The sequence below is a fragment of the Heteronotia binoei genome, chromosome 4 (assembly GCF_032191835.1).
Source record: "Heteronotia binoei isolate CCM8104 ecotype False Entrance Well chromosome 4, APGP_CSIRO_Hbin_v1, whole genome shotgun sequence".
Classification (NCBI taxonomy): Eukaryota; Metazoa; Chordata; class Lepidosauria; order Squamata; family Gekkonidae; genus Heteronotia; species Heteronotia binoei.
Genome location: NC_083226.1, coordinates 10,408,742 through 10,432,653, shown reverse-complemented (window position 1 = coordinate 10,432,653; position 23,912 = coordinate 10,408,742). Strand labels below are relative to the sequence as shown.

At 47.2% G+C, this 23,912-nt stretch overlaps 1 protein-coding gene across 2 annotated transcripts in view; it reads right to left on the bottom strand.

Moving 5' to 3' along the window:
- Positions 1–23,912, bottom strand: part of TRPC4 (transient receptor potential cation channel subfamily C member 4) — a 267,801-nt gene that overhangs the window by 113,162 nt on the left and 130,727 nt on the right. Inside the window, exon 3 of one of the 2 annotated variants that reach the window (XM_060236761.1) lies at positions 2,341–2,859. In XM_060236761.1, the coding sequence (XP_060092744.1) occupies positions 2,341–2,859 (519 nt within the window). Of the gene's footprint in view, positions 1–2,340; positions 2,860–23,912 lie in introns of those variants that run through there. The other variant, XM_060236763.1, reaches the window with a different exon arrangement.

Sequence of the window (23,912 nt, the reverse complement as noted above, 5' to 3'; positions counted from 1 at the left end):
CTGCCCTCCCTTATCTGGTACAACCTAACCCAGTCCAGGCCCATCCACAGCTCTGTGACGGGTTTCGTATCGAGCCTTTCTACCCCCTTTCCCTTCTCTCATTTTCTTTGCAAAATGATGTCATCCTCAAAGCATCAGAGGAAGTGAACTCTGACTCATGAAAACTCAGGCTGGAATAAATATTGTTCGTCCTTAATGTGCCACAGGACTTCTGGTTTTATTTGCTGATTCTGCATAAGCCCCAGGTTCTGTATTTGCAGGAGGCATTTCATTACCTGAAGCTGTGACTGCCAGGTAGGGCTTTGTTTAGAGATGCTGGCCCGTGCGCAGGGGAGATTGGGATTCCTGTGATTCTGTTGCTTGTGATAAGGAGCCAGTCTGCCCTATCACACGACATCTTACTATTCAAACACAGTTATTCCAGGTAATTACAACTTCCACTGAGCAACGCCAGGATAAACAGGCAATCACAAATACGGAATACACCGGCTCAGATTGCTTTTCTGCCCTGAGCACAAAGCAAGAACTAAAAAAGGCAAATAACACTGTGAACATGCTGTTGCTTATGTTCTTAATCACATGCATAACACACACACAGAGAGCATATTAATAAGGCATTAAGCATTTTGCATTACATACTTCAAATACATTCCGGAGTACAATTCATCCTTTTAACAGATGGGAAACACGGAGGCTTCTAGCTGAAAGAGAATTAGTGAACCCACGGCAGAGAAGTCAGAACTTGAGCAGATCCCTCAAGAAAGTGAGCCAAGCTGCAGGACAATCACTTGCCTTTTGTTTCATCTTATATAGGACCTCTCTTCTTCTCTCATTTGCCTAGGCTTGGAGCTATAGCAACTGAACTTTTTTGGAAGTTAATCGTTCACAGTAAATTAAATGCACCTACATGAATACGTCATGTTAAGGCGTGCTTCAGTTTTTATTACTAAAATTTCTTCCTCATATCACCATTGGAGTCAGATCACCTTTGTAATTGGTTTGAACAGCATTTCCCCCTTGAAGACCGCCCTCTTCAAACAGGCGTTCACCAATAACTGAATTAATGTTTACCGCCAGATTAATAACGGTTACCGCCAGTGTTGATTTAGGAATGTTTTAATTATTGATTGATTTTAATGTGAATTTTAATGTGAATTTAATGTTTTTAATACTGCATTGTTTACTTGAAATGCTGTTAGCCGCCCTGAGCCTGCTTCGGCGGGGGAGGGCGGGATATAAATAAAATTTTACATTACATTAACTGGAAAACGTGGAGGATCAAGGATGTTATGGAAAGGATCAGGGAAGGGGATTGAGCCCTTCCCCTCCCCCCTCAACTCATCAAAACCTGGCTTCCCTGGACTTGGATTAGCATTTTTAACAGGGAAAACTATGGATTTTGCTTCCAGTGCTAACTAATTTTAATTTCTTTAAAAACACACACATGCAAAGATATACAGAGTTACGCGCAGTGTTCTATTCTTTTAAAATTTGAATGTAAATATGTATTTTCACTTGACCAGTATTTTCAACTTGACCGAGGTGCTCTGACTTGAGGCTGAATCCCAGAAGCAAACAAACAATCTGCCAAAATTTAGCTTGCACGAGAGCTAACTTCACTGAACCAATTTGAATACGATTTCGTTTGTTTGCCCACATATGCAGCCCACTATGGAGAAAGCTGTCCCGTTGATTACAGCAGGATTTTACTTTCTAGGAAATGGACATCAAATTGAATACTCAGAAGCAAGTATTATGCCCCCGGCACTAGTCCTGGGGCTCATTTCACAAAGCAGACTTGCTGCTTCAAAGCAATTTCGCCACCGCTGGTCCAAGAGGATGGAATCCTTCTAACTTGTCTCCCTATCTGGGGTTCATCCAAAAGCAATGCCAACGTCTCTGGGTTGTTACCAGCTTGATTGTTATCAGTGCATTCTTAGGCCGGCGCCCCCACATTGAGATGAATCAACCATCTGTAATAACTCACACTGCAGCTAGTGGTTGAATTTTAAGCAGGTAGCGAACCAGAAAATGTCCTTGTCTTCTGGGGGCGGGGGGGGGGGGAGAGACAATAACCTGGATGTCAGACAAATCCACTGGAAACAGCTCTTTCAAGTGAAAAACAACACAAGGAGATAGCCAACGGTACTGATGGATCTAGGAGGTACTGCAATATTTGACATTTTGATCTCACTTAAGCCCAGAAATCTATCGTGCTGCTCACTCCGTTAAAAAAACAAAAAAAACCGCAGAGACATCAAAAACAGTGTGCCTCGTATCAACGATTCTCTCACATGGTAGGGCAGCTAAATTGACTGCCACGTTCTCCAGCACCCTTACCTCTTTCTGACGGTACTTAATTGCCAGTTTCAGCCTTGCTAGATCATTCCCATTCTGCTCTTCTATTATACTGTTATCATCTCGGTAGTTAAGAATAATTTCCAGCTCCCTGGAACTGCGTGTCTGATCCAAAAGGTCCTTTGCAAACTGCTTGCACAGTTGTGACAGCTCCTCGTATTCGGATTTGAACTCATTTTCCACTTTGCTCAGTTCCTTAAGTTCCCAACTCAGCTGGAAAGCTGTGAGAAAAGGGTCCTCGCTGGACAGAGCAATCAAAGAAGGACTGGAAAGAGCCTGGTAGATATTTAGCCTGGATCGGGAATGGCGCAGGCTGTCCACGTCTGAGCTAGAGACGCACTCCACGCAGTTACAGCGGACTTCGTGAGGCCTGGGCACCGAAACGCCTTTCTGGACTAAAAGTTTGATGATCTCGTAATTGTTGGTGTGGGCAGCCAGAATAATGGGCGTAATGTCTGGGGTAAATTCCGAGAACTGTTTATCCAGAAGTATGGGAGGCACCTGTGGAGGAAAACGGAGAGAGTAAGCCAAAGACCAAGATACCATTTTTCTAAAACTTATCGGCCAAGCAAGTTCAGGCTATTTTGGACTCCCCAAGACAATCTTGCGAATCGAAATTTTTTTACTGTTTGACGGCATTCCACTGCCAGCTTGAATCTTGCTAAATTGATACCACCACTCTTTCTCTGTAGATAAGGGACAATTTGCCTCACAGGTTTTTACAGGTGTTTTGCCCAAGCAAGACTCTCCAAACTTTAATCACAGTGACATGCTAAAGCTTCCTCCACTTATGTTTTCTGTCTCTCTGCTGCGAGTGTTTGCCCAGAGGCATAGCTGATCTGTGATTTTCATCTATTTTAAAAAACTCATTAGATCTTGTAATTTCTCCTTTCCAGATTGTTGGAAACCTCTTTTCCTGTGCCCTGGTAGTAGAAAGTGCCATCAAGTTGATACACAAGGTAGCAATGCTTGTTATTTCAGGTAAAAATGTACATCAGAACATCAGAGAAGACATGTTGGATCAGGCCAATGGCCCCTCCAGTCCAACACTGTGTCACAGAGTGACCAAAAAACCCAGGTGCCATCAGGAGGTCCACCAGTGAGGCCAGGATACTAGAAGCCCTCCCACTTTGTCCCCCCCAAGCACCAAGAATACACAGCATCACTGCCCCAGACATAAGAACATAAGAGAAGTCATGTTGGATCAGGTCAATGGCCCATCCAGTCCAACACTCTGTGTCACAGTGGCCAAAAAACCCAGGTGCCATCAGGAAGTCCACCAGTGAGGCCAGGACACTAGAAGCCCTCCCACTGTGTCCCCTCCCAAGCACCAAGAATACAGAGCATCACTTCCCTAGACAAAAGAACATAAGAGAAGTCATGTTGGATCAGGCCAATGGCCCATCCAGTCCAACACTCTGTGTCACATAAGAACATAAGAAAAGCCATGTTGGATCAGGCCAGTGGCCCATCCAGTCCAACACTCTGTCACATAAGAACATAAGAGAAGCCATGTTGGATCAGGCCAGTGGCCCATCCAGTCCAACACTCTGTGTCACATAAGAACATAAGAGAAGCCATGTTGGATCAGGCCAATGGCCAACCCAGTCCAACACTCTGTGTCACATAAGAACATAAGAGAAGTCATGTTGGATCAGGCCAATGGCCCCTTCAGTCCAACACTCTGTGTCACATAAGAACATAAGAGAAGCCATGTTGGATCAGGCCAATGGCCCATCCAGTCCAACACTCTGTGTCACATAAGGATATAAGAGAAGCCATGTTGGATCAGGCCAATGGCCCCTCCAGCCCAACACTCTGTGTCACATAAGAACATAAGAAAAGCCATGTTGGATCAGGCCAATGGCCCATCCAGTCCAACACTCTGTGTCACAGAAGAACATAAGAGTAGCCCTGTTGGAACAGACCAATGGCCCATCCAGTCCAACACTCTGTGTCACATAAGAACATAAGAAAAGCCATGTTGGAACAGACCAATGGCCCATCCAGTCCAACACTCTGTGTCACATAAGAACATAAGAAAAGCCATGTTGGATCAGGCCAATGGCCCCTCCAGTCCAACTCTCTCTGTCACATAAGAACATAAGAGAAGCCATGTTGGATCAGGCCAGTGGCCCATCCAGTCCAACACTCTGTGTCACATAAGAACATAAGTGAAGCCCTGTTGGATCAGGCCAGTGGCCCATCCAGTCCCACACTCTGTGTCACATAAGAACACAAGTGAAGCCATGTTGGATCAGGCCAGTGGCCCATCCAGTCCAACACTCTGTGTCACATAAGAACATAAGAAAAGCCATGTTGGAACAGACCAATGGCTCATCCAGTCCAACACGCTGTGTCACACAGTGGCCAAAACCCAGGTGCCATCAGGATGTCCACCAGTAGGGTCAGAACTCTAGAAGACCTCCCACTGTTGCCCTCCAAGCACCAAGAATACAGAACACCACTGCCCCAGATGGAGCGTACCTTGTGGCTAATAGCCACTCATGGATCTCTGTTCCATATGAATATCCAGTCCTCTTGAAGCTGTCAATGCTTGTAGCTGCCACCAATCCCTGAACCAGCATTACCACATGTATTTTCACTTCCTGCAACATCCGCACACATGGGTAAATATCGTAAATGCTTTGAATTGGAACAAAATCATTTCTAGCATTTGAGAGTGGGTGGAACCTACCTGTCTGATGGCTATACTGGGATTATGTTGGCTGGGATGTGGGAGGAGCGGGATAATGAAGGACTCAGCCAATCTACACCTTGCAAATTCCTGTGTCCCTCCTCCCCCCTGTCAAGCATGCGGTTTCAATGACGAGTCGAAGTTGATACAAAACTACGTTTATTGATTGACCTATACTTTCAGTGTAACAGATTCTTGAGAGTGATGCTGCAAATACATTGATACAATACTTTTAAGGCTTACTTCAAAAGGATTCCAAAGGGTGGGGGCGAGGGTTAGCTCTTACACATAAACTATCATAAATGTCTACATTCTCATGGCGTTATCAGGACTCTGTCCTTGCTTTCCCCAGATGTGTCGCACTCCCTATTAGGAATGCATGGGAAAGTGCTGATTACTTCTTCTCAAGTTAGTTTCGTTTCTCTCTACTGTCAGGCGTAGGTTCATTGAAGCTCACAAGAACGCAGACTTAGTAGTTTAAACAAAGTTTCATTTATTGGACACTTCAGAGTTACTCCAGGCAAGCAGGTAAATTGGAACTGATAGAGACTGTTTCAATCTATAGCTATTTATCCTCTACTTCAAAGCGTTCACATCTATCCCCCAGTTCCCAAAACAAAAGGCTGCTTTTGCACATGATACATTCCCAGCGCTTCCCCCTTACCTCTTCCGTTGGTGGTTACATTGCCCAGAGGCGCTGGCCTTGGGGCCTCCGGGGAGGAGGTGAGAAGCTGGCACCTACGGGTGGCTTCAAAGACTTTTGGCAACCTTTGACAGTCCTGGGAAAAGGCTTTCTACTCTTCCCCCCTCCCTCCTAGCTGACCCCGTTTCTGGTTAGTATGCACATTTGACTATGGTTAGTAGCAATGATTAAAAGATACAGTGAATGAACAGAGCCTGACATCTACTTCTACTTTGCAAGCAATAGAGCAAGAAGGTGGAGGGGAAAGAATAACAGAGCTAACAGACCTTGGTCCTCCAAGACACTTCACAAACCAGTGTTATGGAGGACCCTAAAACAATCAATTATCAATGGAATTTTGCCATGCTTGACACCCCCCACGTTGCCGCCCAAGTCCCCGTCAATCAGATGTGCTCAGCGAAATAGGAGCAGGAGCTGATTAAGATTGGGACTGTGAGATGCGGGGAGAGGAGGCTTAAACTTTCTCCCTGCACCATTTTGCAGACCTGAAATAGCCTTCAACTTACACGACTGCTTTCGCAACGTAATATGCAGCATTTAGAGCCTTAGAACACAAAACTGTATTATCTGGCTTATTTGTGACATGTAAGTGTATCAAGTCTTCTACAAGCAAAACTACGAATGCTCCCAGGAGTAAACACAGGAGAAAGCTGCAAACTGTTCTGGGCCACCTTAGCACATGTGTTAGGGTTGCCAAGTTCAATTTAAGAAATATCTGGGGACTTTGGGGGTGGAGCCAGGAGACTTTGGGGGTGGAGCCAGGAGACATTAGGGGTGGAGCCAAGATCAAGGCTGTGACAAGCATCATTGAACTCCAAAGGGAGTTCTGGCCATCACATTTAAAGGGACGGCACACCTTTTCAATGCCTTCCCTCCATAGGAAATAATGAAGGATAGGGGCACCTTCTTTTGGGGCTCATAGAATTGGACCCCCTGGTCCAATCTTTTTGAAACTTTGGGGGTATTTTGGGGAGAGGCACTAGATGCTATACTGAAAATTTGGTGCCTCTAACTCAAAAAACAGACCCCCCAGAGCCCATGGATCAATTCTCCATGATTTTCTATGGGAATAAATCTCCTTAGGGAATAAGAGTTCCCAGCAGACATTTCCCTCCCCTCCCCCCGCTTTCTGACGACCCTGAAGCGGGGGGAGGGCCTCCAAACCGGGGGATCCCCTGCCCCCACCTGGGGATTGGCAACCCTAACATGTGTCTTAGTTTTCGCCATCTGAGAAGCAAGTCAACCCCTCCCCCCCGCCAAAAAAACCCCCAACCCCAAAGTGGAAAATATACAACTGATTTTGTAGTCAACAAAATTAAGTATTTGATTTGGACACAAACAGGTGCATGCAGTCACGCTATGACTAGCAGCGCATTTGGACATATTTGGAAAACATTAACCTCTTCAGTGGTACGCTGTCATCAGACACAGCATAGTATGTTACCCTCCAGAAGATTAGTTACATTCAAAAAATTAACGCATCCTTAAAAATAGGTTGCATATATCTGCAAGTGTGCATAGGAATTGCCATGCAGACAATGGAAGCCATAGACTGCCATACATAAATGGCTTTATGCTATCTATTCTGATTGAACAAAACCTTGTCTTGCAAAGCATTTCACTCATTCCAAAAGAGAACAGAGGTCACTGAAGATCTGTTTTCAGCGCCTCCCCAAATCCCCCCATCCCAGTCTTAAAAATAGACTTGCCAGTCTCCAAGTCTGGGTATTTCCTGGCAACCCTCAGGGAGAATCATAGAATCGTATAGTTGGAAGGGACCTCCAGGGTCATCTAATCCAGCTGGCCAGAGGGGGGAAGCCCCACCGCAACAGCCACCGTGTGCCTTTAGGTCTCAGACAGGTTCAGACGCTTACAACTGCTTCTGTTTTGGAAGGGGCATGTGTGCCTTTAAATCTCAATGAGACTGAAGCTGTGGGGGGGGGAGTGAGCAGGAAGAGCCACATATATGTGTAAGAGAGGAAGAGAGAGAGCTGAAGCCCTCTGTTTTTTATTCCTTTCAGAAGCTGTCTGTGCAATAAAAGGAATAGTAAAGAGTTAACTAGAACCTGAGTAGGGGATAGAGGAAAACTTCACCCCCTAGACCTCTCTATCTGTAAATTGGCTGAAATACAGCAGACTGTTACATTCAGCAACTCCAGTGAGTAAAGCTATCTATATTAACCCAGGGAGATCACAAAAGTGTGGGCATGCAAATTGTTTGAATGCAAAAAAGAGGAGGAAATGCAGACTGCATTTAGGGAAACTGCACTGCTGTATTTTTATTTATTTATTTTTAGGGAACGGGAAAGTTTCCTGGCCCCACCCTAGGCTTCCCAAACCTCCCACTCTGGCGGGAGACTTCTGGGTTCGCAGCCTGATCCCCCGCTTTTCAAACTCTGGAAGCGGGGGTGGGGGGGAGAACATACCTGTAGGCGTCATGTTGTAGAGCTCCTGAGCCCTTTGCAAAATGTCTGCCCCTTTAAGGCTGGGCAGAAAGCAGGAAGGGCTTCTGAGAACGTCCCCTCCCTTTCTTTTGCTTTCGTTTTCACAGCAAGTAGAGTTGTCCGGAAGAAGATCTGGTAAGTGTGTGTGTGTGTGAGAGGGAGGGGGCAGGGGATTCCCTGGTTTGGAGGCCCCCCCTTTAGAAAGCATAGGGGGGGAGGGAAATGTCTACTGGGCACTCTATTATTCCCTATGGAGAATGATTCCCATAGGGAATTCATCCGTGGGTATTGGGGGCTCTGGGGGGGCTGTTTTTTGAGGTAGAGGCACCAAATTTTTAGTATAGCATCTAGTGCCTCTCCCCAAAATACCCCCCAAGTTTCAAAATGATTGGACTAGAGGGTCCAATTCTATGAGCCCCAAAAGATGGTGCCCCTATCCTTAATTATTTTCTATGGAAGAAAGGCATTTAAAAAGGTGTGTTGTCCCTTTAAATGTGATGGCCAGAACTCCCTTGGAGTTCAATTATGCTTGTCACACCCTTGTTCCTGGCTCTGCCCCAATGTCTCCTGGCTCCACCCCCAAAGTCTCCTGGCTCCACCCCCAAAGTCCCCAGATTTTTCTTTAATTGGACTTGGCAACCCTACCCCACCCCCAAAGTCCCCAGATATTTCCTGAGTTGGACCTCGCAACCCTCAGGGGGAATCATAGAATCATACAGTTGGAAGGGTCATCTAATCCAACCCCCTGCATGATGCAATAAATTCACAAGTAGCACACCCCCAGTGACCCCAGTTCCAAGCCCAGAAGATAGCAAAAAACAAAACCAAAAAAAACTGTGCCGGATCCCTGGCAAAACTAACCTGGACAAAAATTGCTGCCTGACCCCAAAAGTGGCAACTCTGGGTGAGTTAGAAAGAGTCATGAGAACTAAGCACTGATGCAGCCTTTCCTGCCCTCTTTCCCACAATCTACCTAAGTTTACAGAATCAGCACTGCTGTCAGATGGCCCTCTAGCCTCTGCTTAAAAACCTCCAAGGAAGGAGAGCCCACCGCCTCCCGAGGAAGCCTGTTCCACTGAGGAACCACTCTAAACTCACAAACACCTCCCCCTAAATTTACAGAATCTTCATTGCTGTCAGAGGGCCATCTAGCTTCTGTTGAAAAACCTCCAAGGAAGGAGAGCCCACCACTGCCTGAGGAAGCCTGCTCCACTGAGGAACCACTCTATCAGGAAGTTCTTCCTAATGTTTAGTTGGAAACCCTTTTGATTGAATTTCAACCTGTTGGTTCTGGTCTGCCCTTCTGGGGCAACAGAAAACAACTCCACACCTTCAAGTACTTGAAGATGGTGATCATATCACCTCTCAGCTGCCTCCTCTCCAGGCTAAACACACCCAGCTCCTTCAACCTTTCCTCATACCATCACTTGGTGTGATCTGGACACTATACTTCTGCTGATACAGCACAAAACTGCATTTGCCTTTTTAGCCACCGCATCACACTGTTGGCTCATGTTCAGCGTATGGTCTACTAGGACCCCTAGATCCTTTTCACACAAGCTACTGCCAAGACAAGTCTCCCCTGTCCTATAATAATGCACTTGTTAATAAAATTCATTTTATTGGTTTTAGCCCAGTTTTCCAGCCTGTCAAGGTCATCCTGTATCCTGTTTCTGTCTTCTACTGCATTTGCGACCCCTCCCAATTTAGTATGATCTGCAAATTTAATAAGCATTTAATAAGTATAAGGGTTGTCAGGTCCCCTTGACTGTCTGGTGGAGGGATCTGGGGAGGGGGGGATTCTGACAACAGACAGGGATGTCATACGACATCCTCAGTGAGATGACATCATCTGGAAGTGACGTCATCACGTCAGGAATATTGCACAGTGATGTCGCTGTTTAGGGGAGGTGTTTCCCCTGCTGGCCAGCTGGTCCATGGTGAGGAGAAGCCTCCGAAACTGGGGGATCCCCCGCTGGGACCCAGCAACTCTCCTACCCCAAAAACCTATGCTGATTTTGCCCTGGTTTAGCTGGCATGGCTTCCCATCAAGAAGGCTGGCACTTGCATGGGCATCAAGGATCTTCCCAGAGTCCATCACGGTTCTTAGTGCTTCCTAAAAGGAGTGAATGAATGCCCATTAAACCGGTGGAAGTCTGTGCCAGTAGAGATGTCTCCTCTGCTCGCGTATCATCGTGACAATTCTTCACCCCCTTCTCCAGGAAGCATAGTTTCACATTTATCACAGACGGGGGAAAAGTTTACATGAAATGGGAAAGAGGGGGAGAGCTTGAGTGGACCTACTTGGAAGTGCGCCCCTGTCGTATTCAGCAGGGAAGTATCCTTAGGGATACAACCTGAAAATGTCAAGTCGGCAGATTCAATAACGAGTCGTTGTTGATACAAAGAAACTACTTTATTGATACTGATACTTGAGGCTAGGCCAGCATTGAAAAGACTAAAGAATAAACTATAGATACACTGCATATAAGGGACACATCAAAGGGATCCCTAAGGGGGGAGGATTATGCAGGGAACATTCACACATTGATGTTACCAATTCGTTCTCAGGCTTGCATGGCCTTGATCGTAGTGGGCTCCTGACTCCCTTCCGAGAGCCAGGCCTGAGAAGGCACAGATAAGACTTCCACATCTTTCCATTTCAAAGCAAGGACACTCACTACAGGAAGGGAGGGGTAGGAAAGACCTGAGCTGGCAGCATTTGAATGTACTTTGGTTCTACCCAGAATGCTCTTTGATTGAGCCAGAGTTAAAGACAGACTTGACAGAAATGCTGAGCTGACCAGACTCTTTGCAGTTGTTCCAGCATCTCCTTTTCTGAAACAGGACATTCCGAGATGCCTGCAATCACTGGCAACTTAAACGCTTATTTCCTCACTACTATAAAATCAATCTGAAAACAGTTCTTGGCTTTGAGCAATAGCTGTGCCCTCATGCTCAGGCAATTTTTCTTTTGAGGGGGAGGGGTGTCTGCAAGAGACACACAACATTTTCCAAGGAAGTATTCATAGCACACAGGTGCTGTATTGAAATAACTTTCTAATGGCATAAATGGAAAGCAATCCCCATAATTACATGTTTCTAGTCTAATATTGGTGCCCAGTGTTTTGAGAAATGCATAGCTCAAATGAGGAAAAGATTATACATTTGAATGGGAAGACAGCTTCTTGGCAACAAAAATGACATTTGGAGATTTAGGAAACACGTGCGAGGAGCAGCAGATGTTGTCAAGCATAGATATTTCGCAATAATCAAGCATTTGTTTTAATCAAATACTTGCTTTATTGAAACTCCATGACTTGTTCCAAGGACGGGTTCCTTGGAAGTAATGACTGATACAGTATTGAATGGTATCTTATAGACTACTTCAAAGGCAGGGTTACAGATAACTTCAAAAGAATAACATAAGGATGCAAATGGCTAGTTAGTATCTCTTTTATGACTAAGTAATGCTAACATCTCCCTTTCTCACACATTCTCTGCTAGCTGATAGTGGCGGTGTGAATCTGGGGGAGAGGCACTTTACATTTCTAATACAAGGTTACGCTAAACATCCTGTAAGCAGAGGGATTTATTACGCTCCCACAAGGGGGAAGGGAGAGAAGAGAGGGGGGAGAAAAGGAGAGGCAGAGAGAGGAAAGGTATCTATAAACCAGCACTCAGAAATAGCATGCTTGACAGATGTCTATGCAGAGGTGGGCCCGATCGTGAAGTCAAGTTGAATCTGCACAACTCGTGATCTACCAAGTTATGCACACCAGCTGCATCACTTCCCATTCATACAGTTCTCCCTTGGTCTCCCCTTCCTCCCCTTGATCATGAATCCAAGCCCTGGCTCAGAACAAAATCAACTCTCAGGAGGCTTAAATGATAAACTACATGTTATCAGTCTATGGATGATATCCAGCCTCAGCACTATGACGACCTGGTTAAATAACACCGACAAGCATCAGTGAGAGAACAGAGCCTTCAGGGAATACCATATTGAAGCTCTGAAGGCCACGACTCTGCACTACCCACTGATGAAAATTCTTCCAAGTAGAGCCATGCAAAAAAGGCTGAGATGACAGGAGAACCGTCCTCTTTTCTGGTCATTCTAATAGTATGGATTGAGCCATATGATCAAAGGCCAGCAGCAGATCTAATAAAACCAAGAGACAGCATGCTTTTCTGCATTCTGATTTTCCTCACTTGCAAGTTCCCGTTTCTTCAGGGTTTTCCCCCGTTTTGCACATGCTTTGCTCCCTCTAGTGGCTCATTCGATATTACACCACTGTATGTCCAGTAGAGGAATCTGCAGTTTAAATTGCAGAAAGACATGACGGACAGAAACAGGAGAGGGCTTTTTTTGGAAGCAGGAACTCATTTGCATATTAGGCCACACCCTCCTAATGTAGCCCGTTCTCCTGGAGCTTACAGTAGGCCCTGTACAAAGAGCCCTGCAAGCTTCAAGGGGGGTTGGCTACATCAGGGTTGTGTGGCCTAATATTCAAAGGAGTTCCTGCTACAAAAAAAGCCCTGAACGGGAGTAATATCGAATCGAACACTAGAGAGAGCAAACCATATGAAGAACAAAACACACCCACACACCCCTAGAAGAAACACAAACTTACAAGTGAGGAAAATTTGAATGCAGAAAAGGCCAACAATTCCTTACACGGGGGGAGGGGAACTGTGTCTCAGGAGCCGCATATGGTTCTTTCACACATACTGTGTGGTTCTCAAAGCTCCCACTGCCCCATTGGCCAGCTTGGAGAAGGCATCTGTCTCTTTAAATTACTCCTCTGAGCCAAGCCTGCTGGCAGCTTGGAGAATGCATTTAAAGTTAAAGTTGCTTTCTTTCCACCTCTCTCCCTACACCTATTTTCCTTCCTTCCTTCTCTCAAACATCTGATGTTCATGTCTTGCGGCTCTCAAACATCTGGCATTTATTCCATGTGGATCTTACTTTAAGCAAGTTCGGCCACCCCTTCCTTACGCTGTTTCTGACCCCACTGCCAAACCAGGTCTGAAGCCAGCCTGAAATGGGTCAAAGGTAGATATGTCCTTCAGGCAGGCCTCAGCTCGAGACAGTGAAGTGCAATGGTTAGAGCGTTGGACTAGGATCTGGGAGAGCCAGATGCAAATCCCCACTCTGGCTGTAGAAGCTCTCTGGGCGACCTGTGGACAGTCACATCCTCTCAGCCTAATTTACCTCACAGGAGTGCTGAGAAGATAAAATGAAGGACAGGAGAAGGATGTCCATGGGGGAGAAAAGTAAATACAATAAACAAGATGCTCTGCCATCACTCACTCAGTCACCTTGCCCACCCTCAAAAGGACCTGGCAAGTATACAGGAAAGAGGGTTTTTTAAAAAGCAATAGTCTTCTACAGCCTCCTTCAAAGTCTTAATGAGTCTGCCTAAAGGTGCTGTGATTTTCCCCATCAACAAATAGCCATGATGGGCAAGGATCCATACTTCACACGGGTACAGCTATTTGTCTGGCCTGTGGTGGAAACCCCAGAAGAGTACACAGGCTGGGGACCCCAGACCACCTTGTGTTCTCCGCATTATGTGAAGAAAGCGCTCCGCACCAGTGCCTGTGGGAAACAACAATGGCAAATGCAGAGGAGAGGTATTTTCAGGCCACCTGTGGCCATCTTGTTACATGGGTGTTGAACCCTGAATGCCAGTGGGTGACATGGCTGGCCTGCAGACATCTGTGGGGTTTCGTTGGCAAACTGAGCAGCTTCTCTAGGGTGCTGTCTCCTTCCAAAATGCAGGGCAGTGCCCCCCCACAAAGTATGGGGCCCAGAGCGGGCACCTTGAATGATCTCCTATGGTTGCCAACCTCCAGATGGGAGCTGGAGATCTCCTGATGTTACAACCGATATTCAGGCAACATCAAGCACACATCTATTTATTCTTTGTTTATGTAAAACTTTTATTCCACTTCTCGTGGAGGGAATGGCTGCTGTGGAAGGTGTGCCGCAGGACATTACACCCTGCCAAGGACCCTTCCCTCCCCAGACTCCACCCTCAAACCTCCAGATTTTTTTTTTTTTGGGGGGGGGTTGTATTTTTTGTGTGTCTGCACCTGGAAGTCATGGCAACCTACTGGAGGCCTGGAGTATATTCGGGGAGGTGGCTGAATAAAGCCTGCCCCTGCCTCCCAATTGCTGGTATTCCAAGGAAAGACTCCCATCCAAGTACTTAAACATATATGAACATATGAAGCTGCCTTACACTGAATCAGACCCTCAGTCCATCAAAGTCAGTATTGTCTGCTTAGACTGGCAGCGGCTCTCCAGGGTCTCAAGCTGAGGCTTTCTACGTGGTAGATAACTCACTGAAAATGTCAAGGCAGTGCGCGATTGCAATAAAAAAAGGCCAACGCCATGCTGGGAATTATTAGGAAGGGAAATGAAAACAAATCAGCTAGTATCATAACGCCCCTGTATAAATCGATGGTGAGGTCTCATTTGGAATACTGTGTGCAATTCTGGTCACCGCACCTCAAAAAGGATATTATAGCATTGGAAAAAGTGCTGAAAAGGGCAACTAGAATGATTAAAGGTTTGGAACACTTTCTCTATGAAGAAAGGTTAAAACGCTTGGGGCTCTTTAGCTTGGAGAAACGTCGACTGCGGGGTGACATGATAGAGGTTTACAAGATTCTGCATGGGATGGAGAAAGTAGAGAAAGAAGTCCTTTTCTCCCTTTCTCACTATACAAGAACTCGTGGGCATTCAATGAAATTGCTGAGCAGTCGGGTTAAAATGGATAGAAGGAAGTACTTCTTCACCCAAAGGGTGATTAACATGTGGAATTCACTGCCACAGGAGGTGGTGGCTACAAGCATAGACAGCTTCAAGAGGCGGTCAGATAAAAATATGGAGCAGAGGTCCATCAGTGGCTATTAGCCATAGTGTGTGTACGTGTGTGTGTGTGTGTGTGTGTATATATATATATATATATATATATATATATATATATTTGGCCACTGTGTGACACAGTGTTGGAATGGATGGGCCATTGGCCTGATCCAACATGGCTTTTCTTATGTTCTTCACGCCTACTTGCCTGGACCCTTTTGAGTTGGAGATGCCCGGGACTGAACCTGGGACCTTCTGCTTACCAAACAGATGCTCTACCACTGAGCCACCGTCCCTCCCCTGACTGGCAGTGGCTCTCCAGGGTCTCAAGCTGAGGTTTCTCACTCCTATTTGCCTGGACCCTTTTGAGTTGGAGATGCCGGGGACTGAACCTGGGACCTTCTGCTTACCAAACAGATGCTCTACCACTGAGCCACCATCCCTCCCCTGACTGGCAGTGGCTCTCCAGGGTCTCAAGCTGAGGCTTCTCACTCCTATTTGCCTGGAACCTTTTGAGTTGGAGATGCCGGGGACTGAACCTGGGACCTTCTGCTTACCAAACAGATGCTCTACCACTGAGCCACCGTCTCTCCCCAACTTGCCAGAGTTGGCCCTGTTCAGTTTCCGAGATCTGACAGAATGAGGCTTGCCTGGGCTATCCAGGTCAAGGCGAACCTCCAGGTGTTTCCGAAACCAGAGATGCCAACCACAACGCCTCCCACTGGGAAGGCAGGGCAAGCATGGCAAAGAGTTCTCTCTCTCTCCTCCCCTCTCCCCGCCCCCTGGGAAAAATGGCGAGATTAAAAGACAGAGACGTGAGTCTGGCCTCAGCAAAGTCCGGCCTTGTTATTGTCTGGGGCCTCCCTCAGCTCACAATCCATTCACAGCTATTCTCTGCTGTCACCTCTGTATTAACCTGAGGCTGCCGTAAGAAGTCACTCTGGGGGTATCTGAAATGCTCTTGGACTGGCTGCAGCTTTGCTGAGCAGAATGTTCACTGGTGGGCTTCTTGACAGGGTCCATTCGTTCCAAAGCTGGCAGGTGTTTTACCTCCCAGCAATCTCAGCTTTTAATCTGGAGGCTTCTCAGGGCCAAACAAGATGCGATGCAAGGATTCTGGTGACTGGAAATGCAGGGTTTCCAAGGCAAGAGATGGTGGGTTGCCATTGCCTGCTTCTGCGGAGCAACCCTGGACTTCCTTGGTGGTCTCCCATCCAAGCACTAACCAGGGCTTACCCTCCTTAGCTTTCAAGATATGACAATGTTGGTTGAGTAAATGTTAATACCCATTTCTGTTTTTCTGTGTTGGCCGTCTCCCCCTCCCCCCCACCCAATCTTCTCCTGTATTGCTACTGGAGTTTCATAAACAATCCCTCTGCATCCACTGGAGAGCCAGTTTGGTGTAGTGGTGAAGTACTTGGACGCTCATCTGGGAGAACCGGGTTTGATTCCCTACTCCTCCACTTGCAGCTGCTGGAATGGCCTTGGGTCAGCCATAGCTCTGGCAAAGGTTGTCCTTGGAAGGGCAGCTGCTGTGAGACCCCTCTCAGCCCCACCCACCTTACAGGGTGCCTGTCGTGGGGGAGGAAGATAAACGGGATTGTGAGCTGAGATTCGGAGTGGAGGGTGGGATATAAATCCAATATCATCCTCATCATTTTCTTCTTCATCATCATCTTCCTCCTCCTCCTGGTTGTGGACTTTTACCCTGAGGCTCAGAGTTTGTGATGCCTTGTTTTAACTTCCTACATTTCCACAATCAATGATTCCTCTCTGCTTCACCACTGAATGAATTCTGACGTGGAAGAGAGGGTTGGCAAAGGGCTCCCCATCTGCTCTCTATCTGGGAACCCGAAGGACCTGGGTGCTGCATCAAGTCATTGGCTTTTTCTTTCCAAATGCTTCTCTCTTGTGGAAGCGGAATAGGAGGGAGCAGAGAGAGATGGCTCAGAGTGGCAGGGACCAGCTCAAATGAGGCATTATCCCAGGCAGTCGATGTCCAGGTCACCAGGTGGGGCCTGGAGATCTCCAGGAATTATGACTGATCTCCAGGCTACAGAGATCAGTTCCCCTGAAGAAACTGGCAGAGACTGTATGGGTTTCTGCCCCACTGTGCTCCCTCCCCAAACCCTGCCCTCGCTAAGTTCCAACCCCAACCTCTTCAGGCACTTCTCAGTCTGGGAGTTCTCGTTTGGAATCCTCTGAGGAGAAGGGAGGCCTTGACAGACCTTTCGTCGGATAAAGCCAGGCTCTGCCCTGTGTTCTTGAGGCTGTACAAATTTTGGTTTAACCGAACAAGAATCATTAAGCCAAGCCATGGGGTCACGAAAAGGGGGGAGGCAGGAGAAAAAAACGTAATGTATTTGTACTAACTTTTTAATCATAGATAATGAATATTATTACAATATACTGTAGAATAATAAAAATTGGCTTAAACACAAAAGAATCATTAAGCCATTAAAGCTAAAAAAAAAAAGTCGTTATTAATGCTGACCTCGGTGGCGCAGACTAATAATAATAATAATAATAATAATAATAATAATAAATTTTATTTGTACCCCGCCCTCCCCCGCCGAAGCAGGCTCAGGGCGGCTAACAATATGATGACCAATGGTACATTAATTAAAACAGTAATAAACCACATAGTGACCAATGGTACATTAATAAAACAATTACATTAAGAACATTAAAATTAAGCATTAATTAACCTTAAAAACCAGTTAGAACAATTAACTAAAACAAACTATAACACTATCATTGACGCTATTCTAGTTAGTACTGATGGCGGATTTTCTTCGTTGTAAAATTATAATTCAGCTGTTCATAAAAGCTAATTTAAAAAGGGTGGTCTTGCAGGCCCTGCAGAACTGATCAAGGTTCCGCAGGGCCCGCACCTCCTCTGGGAGTTGGTTCCAGAGATATGGGGCTGCAGCCGAAAAGGCCCGTGAGCGAGTGTTCTGTAGTTTAATTTCTCTTGGCCCAGGGGTAGTCAGTCTGTTTTTTCCTGCTGACCTCAGTGCTCTCTGGGGTTCATACGGGGAGAGACGGTCCTTCAGGTAGGCTGGTCCTCGGCCAAATAGGGCTTTAAAGGTAATAACCAGCACTTTGTACTGGACCCGGTATGCAATCGGTAACCAGTGCAGCTCGCGTAGCCCCGGCCGTACATGTTCCCATCTTGGGAGACCGAGCAACAGCCTGGCCGCTGCGTTCTGCACTAGTTGTAACTTCCGGGTCCGGCACAGAGGCAGCCCCATGTAGAGGATGTTACAGTAGTCCAATCGTGAGGTGACCGTCGCATGGATCACCGTTGCTGGGTCCCGACGCTCCAGAAAAGGGGCCAACTAACCCAGTCTCATCAGATCTCAGAAGACAGATTCGGGAACGGGGGGGGGGGGGGGGGAGCTGCGTTGGTCTGAAGCAGCACAACAAAGTCGGAGTCCAGTGGCACCTTTAAGACCAACAAAGTTGCACTCCAGGTGTAAGCTTTTGTGTGCATGCCCACTACTTATTGGAAGAAGTGTTGCGTGCACATGAAAACTTGTACCTTGAATAAAAGTTTGTCGGCCTTAAAGGACTTGACCCTTGTTCCGATCTCAGAAGCTGAGTGCACGCCCTCTCGGCCTAACCTTGGGAGGACAAAATGGAGGAGAGGAGAGTGATGTCAGCTGCTCTGGGTCCCCCCCCCCCCCCGAGGAGAAAGGTGGGGGAGAAATGAAGCAAAATAAATACAGCAACCGAAGCTCTTTTGCAAGGACAGGGTCTGACGACTTCGGGGAGGCAAATGTTTTAACAGATCAGCCAGCTGTAATGCCACAGAAATTATTTCAGGAAAAAGACTCATTGAAAACACCAAGGACAGCCTTAGCTTTTTCAAACCCTCCCCCCTCGAGTCTATATGAACGACTAGAGCTGTTTTGATCACATATTGACACAAAGAGATGGTCACATCGGAGTCTGCTGCACCTCCCGCTCGCCTCAGCAAATGTTCCAAAACGATGGGAGAAGTTTAATTACTGCCATGATGCTGGGGCTGGTGTGTGTGTGTGGGGGGGGGGGGGAGTAGCTCAAGCAGAGTCCTCAGGCAGCCCGCGGGGGAAGCGTGAGACTCACGTGCTGGCATTCCCACAGCTGCACACAGCCATTTGCCGCCTCTGTCTCTTGTTGCCAGTGACTAAGCAGGGCTGATGTGCAGCAGGAGGGACGGGGGGGGGGCCCTTGCCAAAGCACAGATGCCGTCCCACAGTGGAACATCGCACCTGAGCCCCCCAGGGGGTTTCTTTTCTGGGCACTGTTTATTTTCATTTCTCCCCCACCTCCAGGTTTTAGATTTTGATTAAAAAGCAAAGAAATAACAGGCATACATAAATACAAAACTGCATAAGATACATGGCCAATCTATACCCCCTACGCCCAGCCTCCACAGGCACAGAAAACCCTTCACCAGCGACTGACCATTTTAATACTGCTTCCCAGGGCTACAATCTCCTTCCCTTCCTCCCCCACAACAGACACTCTGTGAGGTGGGCGGGTCTGAGAGGGCTCTCACAGCAGCTGCCCTTTCAAGGACAGAGTCTCAGAATGGCCTACAATCTCCTTTCCCTTCCTCCCTCGCAACAGACACCCTGTGAGGTGGGCGGGGCCGAGAGGGCTCTCACAGCAGCTGCCCTTTCAAGGACAGAGTCTCAGAACGGCCTACAATCTCCTTTCCCTTTCTCCCCCACAACAGACACTCTGTGAGGTGGGTGGGGCTGAGAGGGCTCTCACAGCAGCTGCCCCTTCAAGGATAGAGTCTCAGAGAGGCTCACAATCTCCTTTCCCTTCCTCCCCCACAACAGGCACCCTGTGAGGTGGGTGGGGCTGAGAAGGCTCTCACAGCAGCTGCCCTTTCAAGGACAGAGTCTCAGAGTGGCCTACAATCTCCTTTACCTTCCTCCCCCCCAAAACAGACACCCTGTGTGGTGGGTGGGGCTGAGAGGGCTCTCCCAGCAACTGCCCTTTCAAGGACAGAGTCTTAGAACAGCCTACAATCTCCTTTCCCCTCTTCCCCCACAACAGACATCCTGTGAGGTGGGTGGGGCTGGAGAGGGCTCTCACAGCAGCTGCCCTTTCAAGGACAACCTCTGCCAGAGCTATGACTAAACCAAGGCCATTCCAGCAGCTGAAAGCGGAGGAGTGGGGAATCATACTCGGTTCTCCTGGATAAGAGTCCACACACTTAAGCACTACACCAAACTGGCTTTCCTACACCAAACAGGGCACAAACTGTTGCCTGTGCATGAGAATCTGGGAGAGGCCAAAAGACCCACTCAGTTCAGAGCCAGCCAGTACCATGGAGGGTGCAAACTTACCCGACTTTTTTGGCCCTCCAGAGCAACTGGTTGGCCACTGGTTGTGAGAAAGGAGACAGGGCTGCCAAGTTCCCATTGCCCATCACTACTCGCAATGGCAATGTGGGATAAATAAATCAAATCTCACTGGCATTGTGAGCATGAAGAATCTGATGCTGGTTGCTCTAGGAATTGATGGAAATTCTATTGTAAACCGTTTCCAGCAATTCCTAGAGTTACCACCATCACTTCCAGGGCAGGTACTTGCTGTGTGAAAACTCTATGGCTTTACATCCTGGAAGCTACAGTGGTAGTTCTAGGAACTGCTGGAAACTCTATGGTTTCGCTATAAAGCTTCCAGAGATACTTAGAGCTACCCATTGTCACTGCCGGTTTGGGGCAAAGGGGAAAGAGCAGTGGGCTCTCATCTGGAGAACTGGGTTTGATTCCCTGATCCTCCTCCACATGAAGTTTGCTGGGTGACCTTGGACCACTCACAGTTCTCTCAACTCACCTGCCTCACAGGGTGTCTGTTGTGGGGAGAGGAAGGGAAGGTGATTGTCAGCTGCTCTAAGCGCCCTTTGGGTAGCGAAGGGTGGGGTACAAAACCAACCCTTTTCCTTCTTCCTGACTGTACCGCAAAGTAATGTCACCCCACTCGTGCCATCCCATCCACACCTTGCCCTCACCCCCTCTCGTGCCAGTGGCTGGCCTGGTGAACGCTACGCGCTAGACCGAACGCTGGTCTGATCAAGCAACCCTCTTCTTATGTTGTCTTCCTGCACTGCCATCAGCAGCACCTGAACCATCACCCTGAGGCCCAGAGTGGGAAAAGGCACTGAGCAAACTTGCGCCACCCTTGCCCTTACTGGCCCTCCAGGACAGCAGCTCCGCAGTGAACTTTCCTGATAAGCTCCAAGGTCACTCCATCCCCGCAGAGCACTCATCCCATGGTCTGTAGCCTCCACAGGCGTCCAGCAAACATGCCGACTTGGAAGGTGCTCTTTGGAATGCGGTGGGCTCCCTACAAGTGCCATTCCAGGCCTCCTACATCGTTTCAAAAGGTATTTTTACCTTTTACAATTAAATCTGGAAATGTTATTCTTGCATACGGGATGTTTTGATTTCGTCTGTCATCAGGTATAACTGAAAAAGTGACAAGAAACTTAGGCATAAACAAAATAAAGCAATACAAACCCCTGTAAATAGAAAGAGGAGGTGACTTCCCAAGTTTTGATTCAAGGGGATTTGATAATTCAGAGGGACCCTCTTTCTGTCTTGCCCTTTCCATTTAAAAAATTCTCCTTTATTACGCACACTTGAAGAACTTGTTCAGACCACAAAGGAGGCCCAGACAACGTGAGGAGACAAAAATGACCTTTTCCTGAGCGACTGTCACAAATCGCTTCCTTCAGAAAGAGTTGAGGAGAATCCAAAAGCACCAGAAATGCGGATTCCAGAAGTGTGGGGCAATCAGGGTTATTAACTGGATTCATATGGGAAATGTGTGCAGCATACAAAAAACCCAGGAAGCTAGGTTTCCAGGGAGCTCTGCACAGTCTTACACATGTAAGCATGCGCATTAGGGTTGCCAATCCCCAGGTGGGGGCAGGGGATCCCCCGTTTGGAGGCCCTCCCCCCGCTTCAGGGTCGTCAGAAAGCGGGGGGAGGGGAGGGAAATATCTGCTGGGAACTCTGTTATTCCCTATAGAGATTTATTCCCATAGAAAATCATGGAGAATTGATCCATGGGTATCTGGGGCTCAGGGGGGGCTGTTTTTTGGGGTAGAGGCACCAAATTTTCAGTATAGCATCTAGTGCCTCTCCCCAAAATACCCCCCAAGTTTCAAAAAGATTGGACCAGGGCGTCCAATTCTATGAGCCCCAAAAGAAGGTGCCCCTATCCTTCATGATTTCCTATGGAAGGAAGGCATTGAAAAGGTGTGCCGTCCCTTTAAATGTGATGGCCAGAACTCCCTTTGGAGTTCAATGATGCTTGTCACTGCCTTGATCTTGGCTCCGCCTCCAAAGTCTCCTGGCTCCACCCCCAAAGTCCCCAGATATTTCTTGAATTGGACTTGGCAACCCTAATGTGAACATAAGAACATAAGAACATAAGAGAAGCCATGTTGGATCAGGCCAACGGCCCATCAAGTCCAACACTCTGTGTCACACAGTGGCAAAAAATGTTATATACACACATACACTGTGGCTAATAGCCACTGATGGACCTGTGCTCCATACACTGTGGCTAATAGCCACTGATGGACCTGTGCTCCATATTTTTATCTAAACCCCTCTTGAAGGTGGCTATACTTGTGGCCGCCACCACCTCCTGTGGCAGTGAATTCCACATGTTAATCACCCTTTGGGTGAAGAAGTACTTCCTTTTATCCGTCTTAACCTGTCTGCTCAGCAATTTCATCGAATGCCCACGAGTTCTTGTATTGTGAGAAAGGGAGAAAAGTACTTCTTTCTCTACTTTCTCCATTCCATGCATTATCTTGTAAACTCTATCATGTCACCCCGCAGTCGACGTTTCTCCAAGCTAAAGAGTCCCAAGCGTTTCAACCTTTCTTCATAGGGAAAGTGCTCCAGCCCTTTAATCATTCTAGTTGCCCTTCTCTGCACCTTCTCTAAAGCTATAATATCCTTTTTGAGGTGCGGCGATGTGCATGATCAGAGCCCCTGTTTTTTGTCTGGTTTGTGACTGTCTGCTTTAGGTCCAAAGGCTTAGAGATATTCTTGAGGCCTCTTGTTCTTGAGGCCATGAGTGAGTTGTGTGTGCAGCTCTTGGCACATAGGCTCTGACTTGACTTGATCAGTTCTGGACCACGAGGCATACAAAAAAACACTGAACGCTATAGGTATGATCTTGATTAAGACATAAAGCTATAGAACAAGAGGCCTCAAGAATCTCTCTAAGCCTTTGTCACTTCACTAAATTTCCTTGTAGTCCAGCATTGTTCTGTTGTTTTGTTCTGTTCTGTATTATGAGCCAATATGTGTACTTCCCTTTCTGACCTCTGAAGAAGACCAATTTAGGTTGAAACTAGGGTTGCCAAGTCCAATTCAAGAAATATCTGGGGTGGGGTGGAGCCAGGAGACATTAGGGGTGGAGCCAAGATCAAGGCTGTGACAAGCATAATTGAACTCCAAGGGAGTTCTGGCCATCACATTTAAAGGGACGGCACACCTTTTCAATGTCTTTCTTCCATAGGAAATTATGAAGGATAGGGGCACCTTCTTTTGGGGCTCACAGAATTGGACCCCCTGGTCCAATTGTTTTGAAACTTGGGAGGCATTTTGGGGAGAATCACTAGATGCTATACTGAAAATTTGGTGCCTCTACCCCAAAAGACAGCCCCCCCCCAGAGCCCCAGATACCCGCGGATCAATCCTCCATGATTTTCTATGGGAATAAATCTCCCTAGGGAATAATAGAGTTCCCAGCAGACATTCCCCTCCCCTCCCCCGCTTTCTGACAACCCTGAAGCGGGGGGAG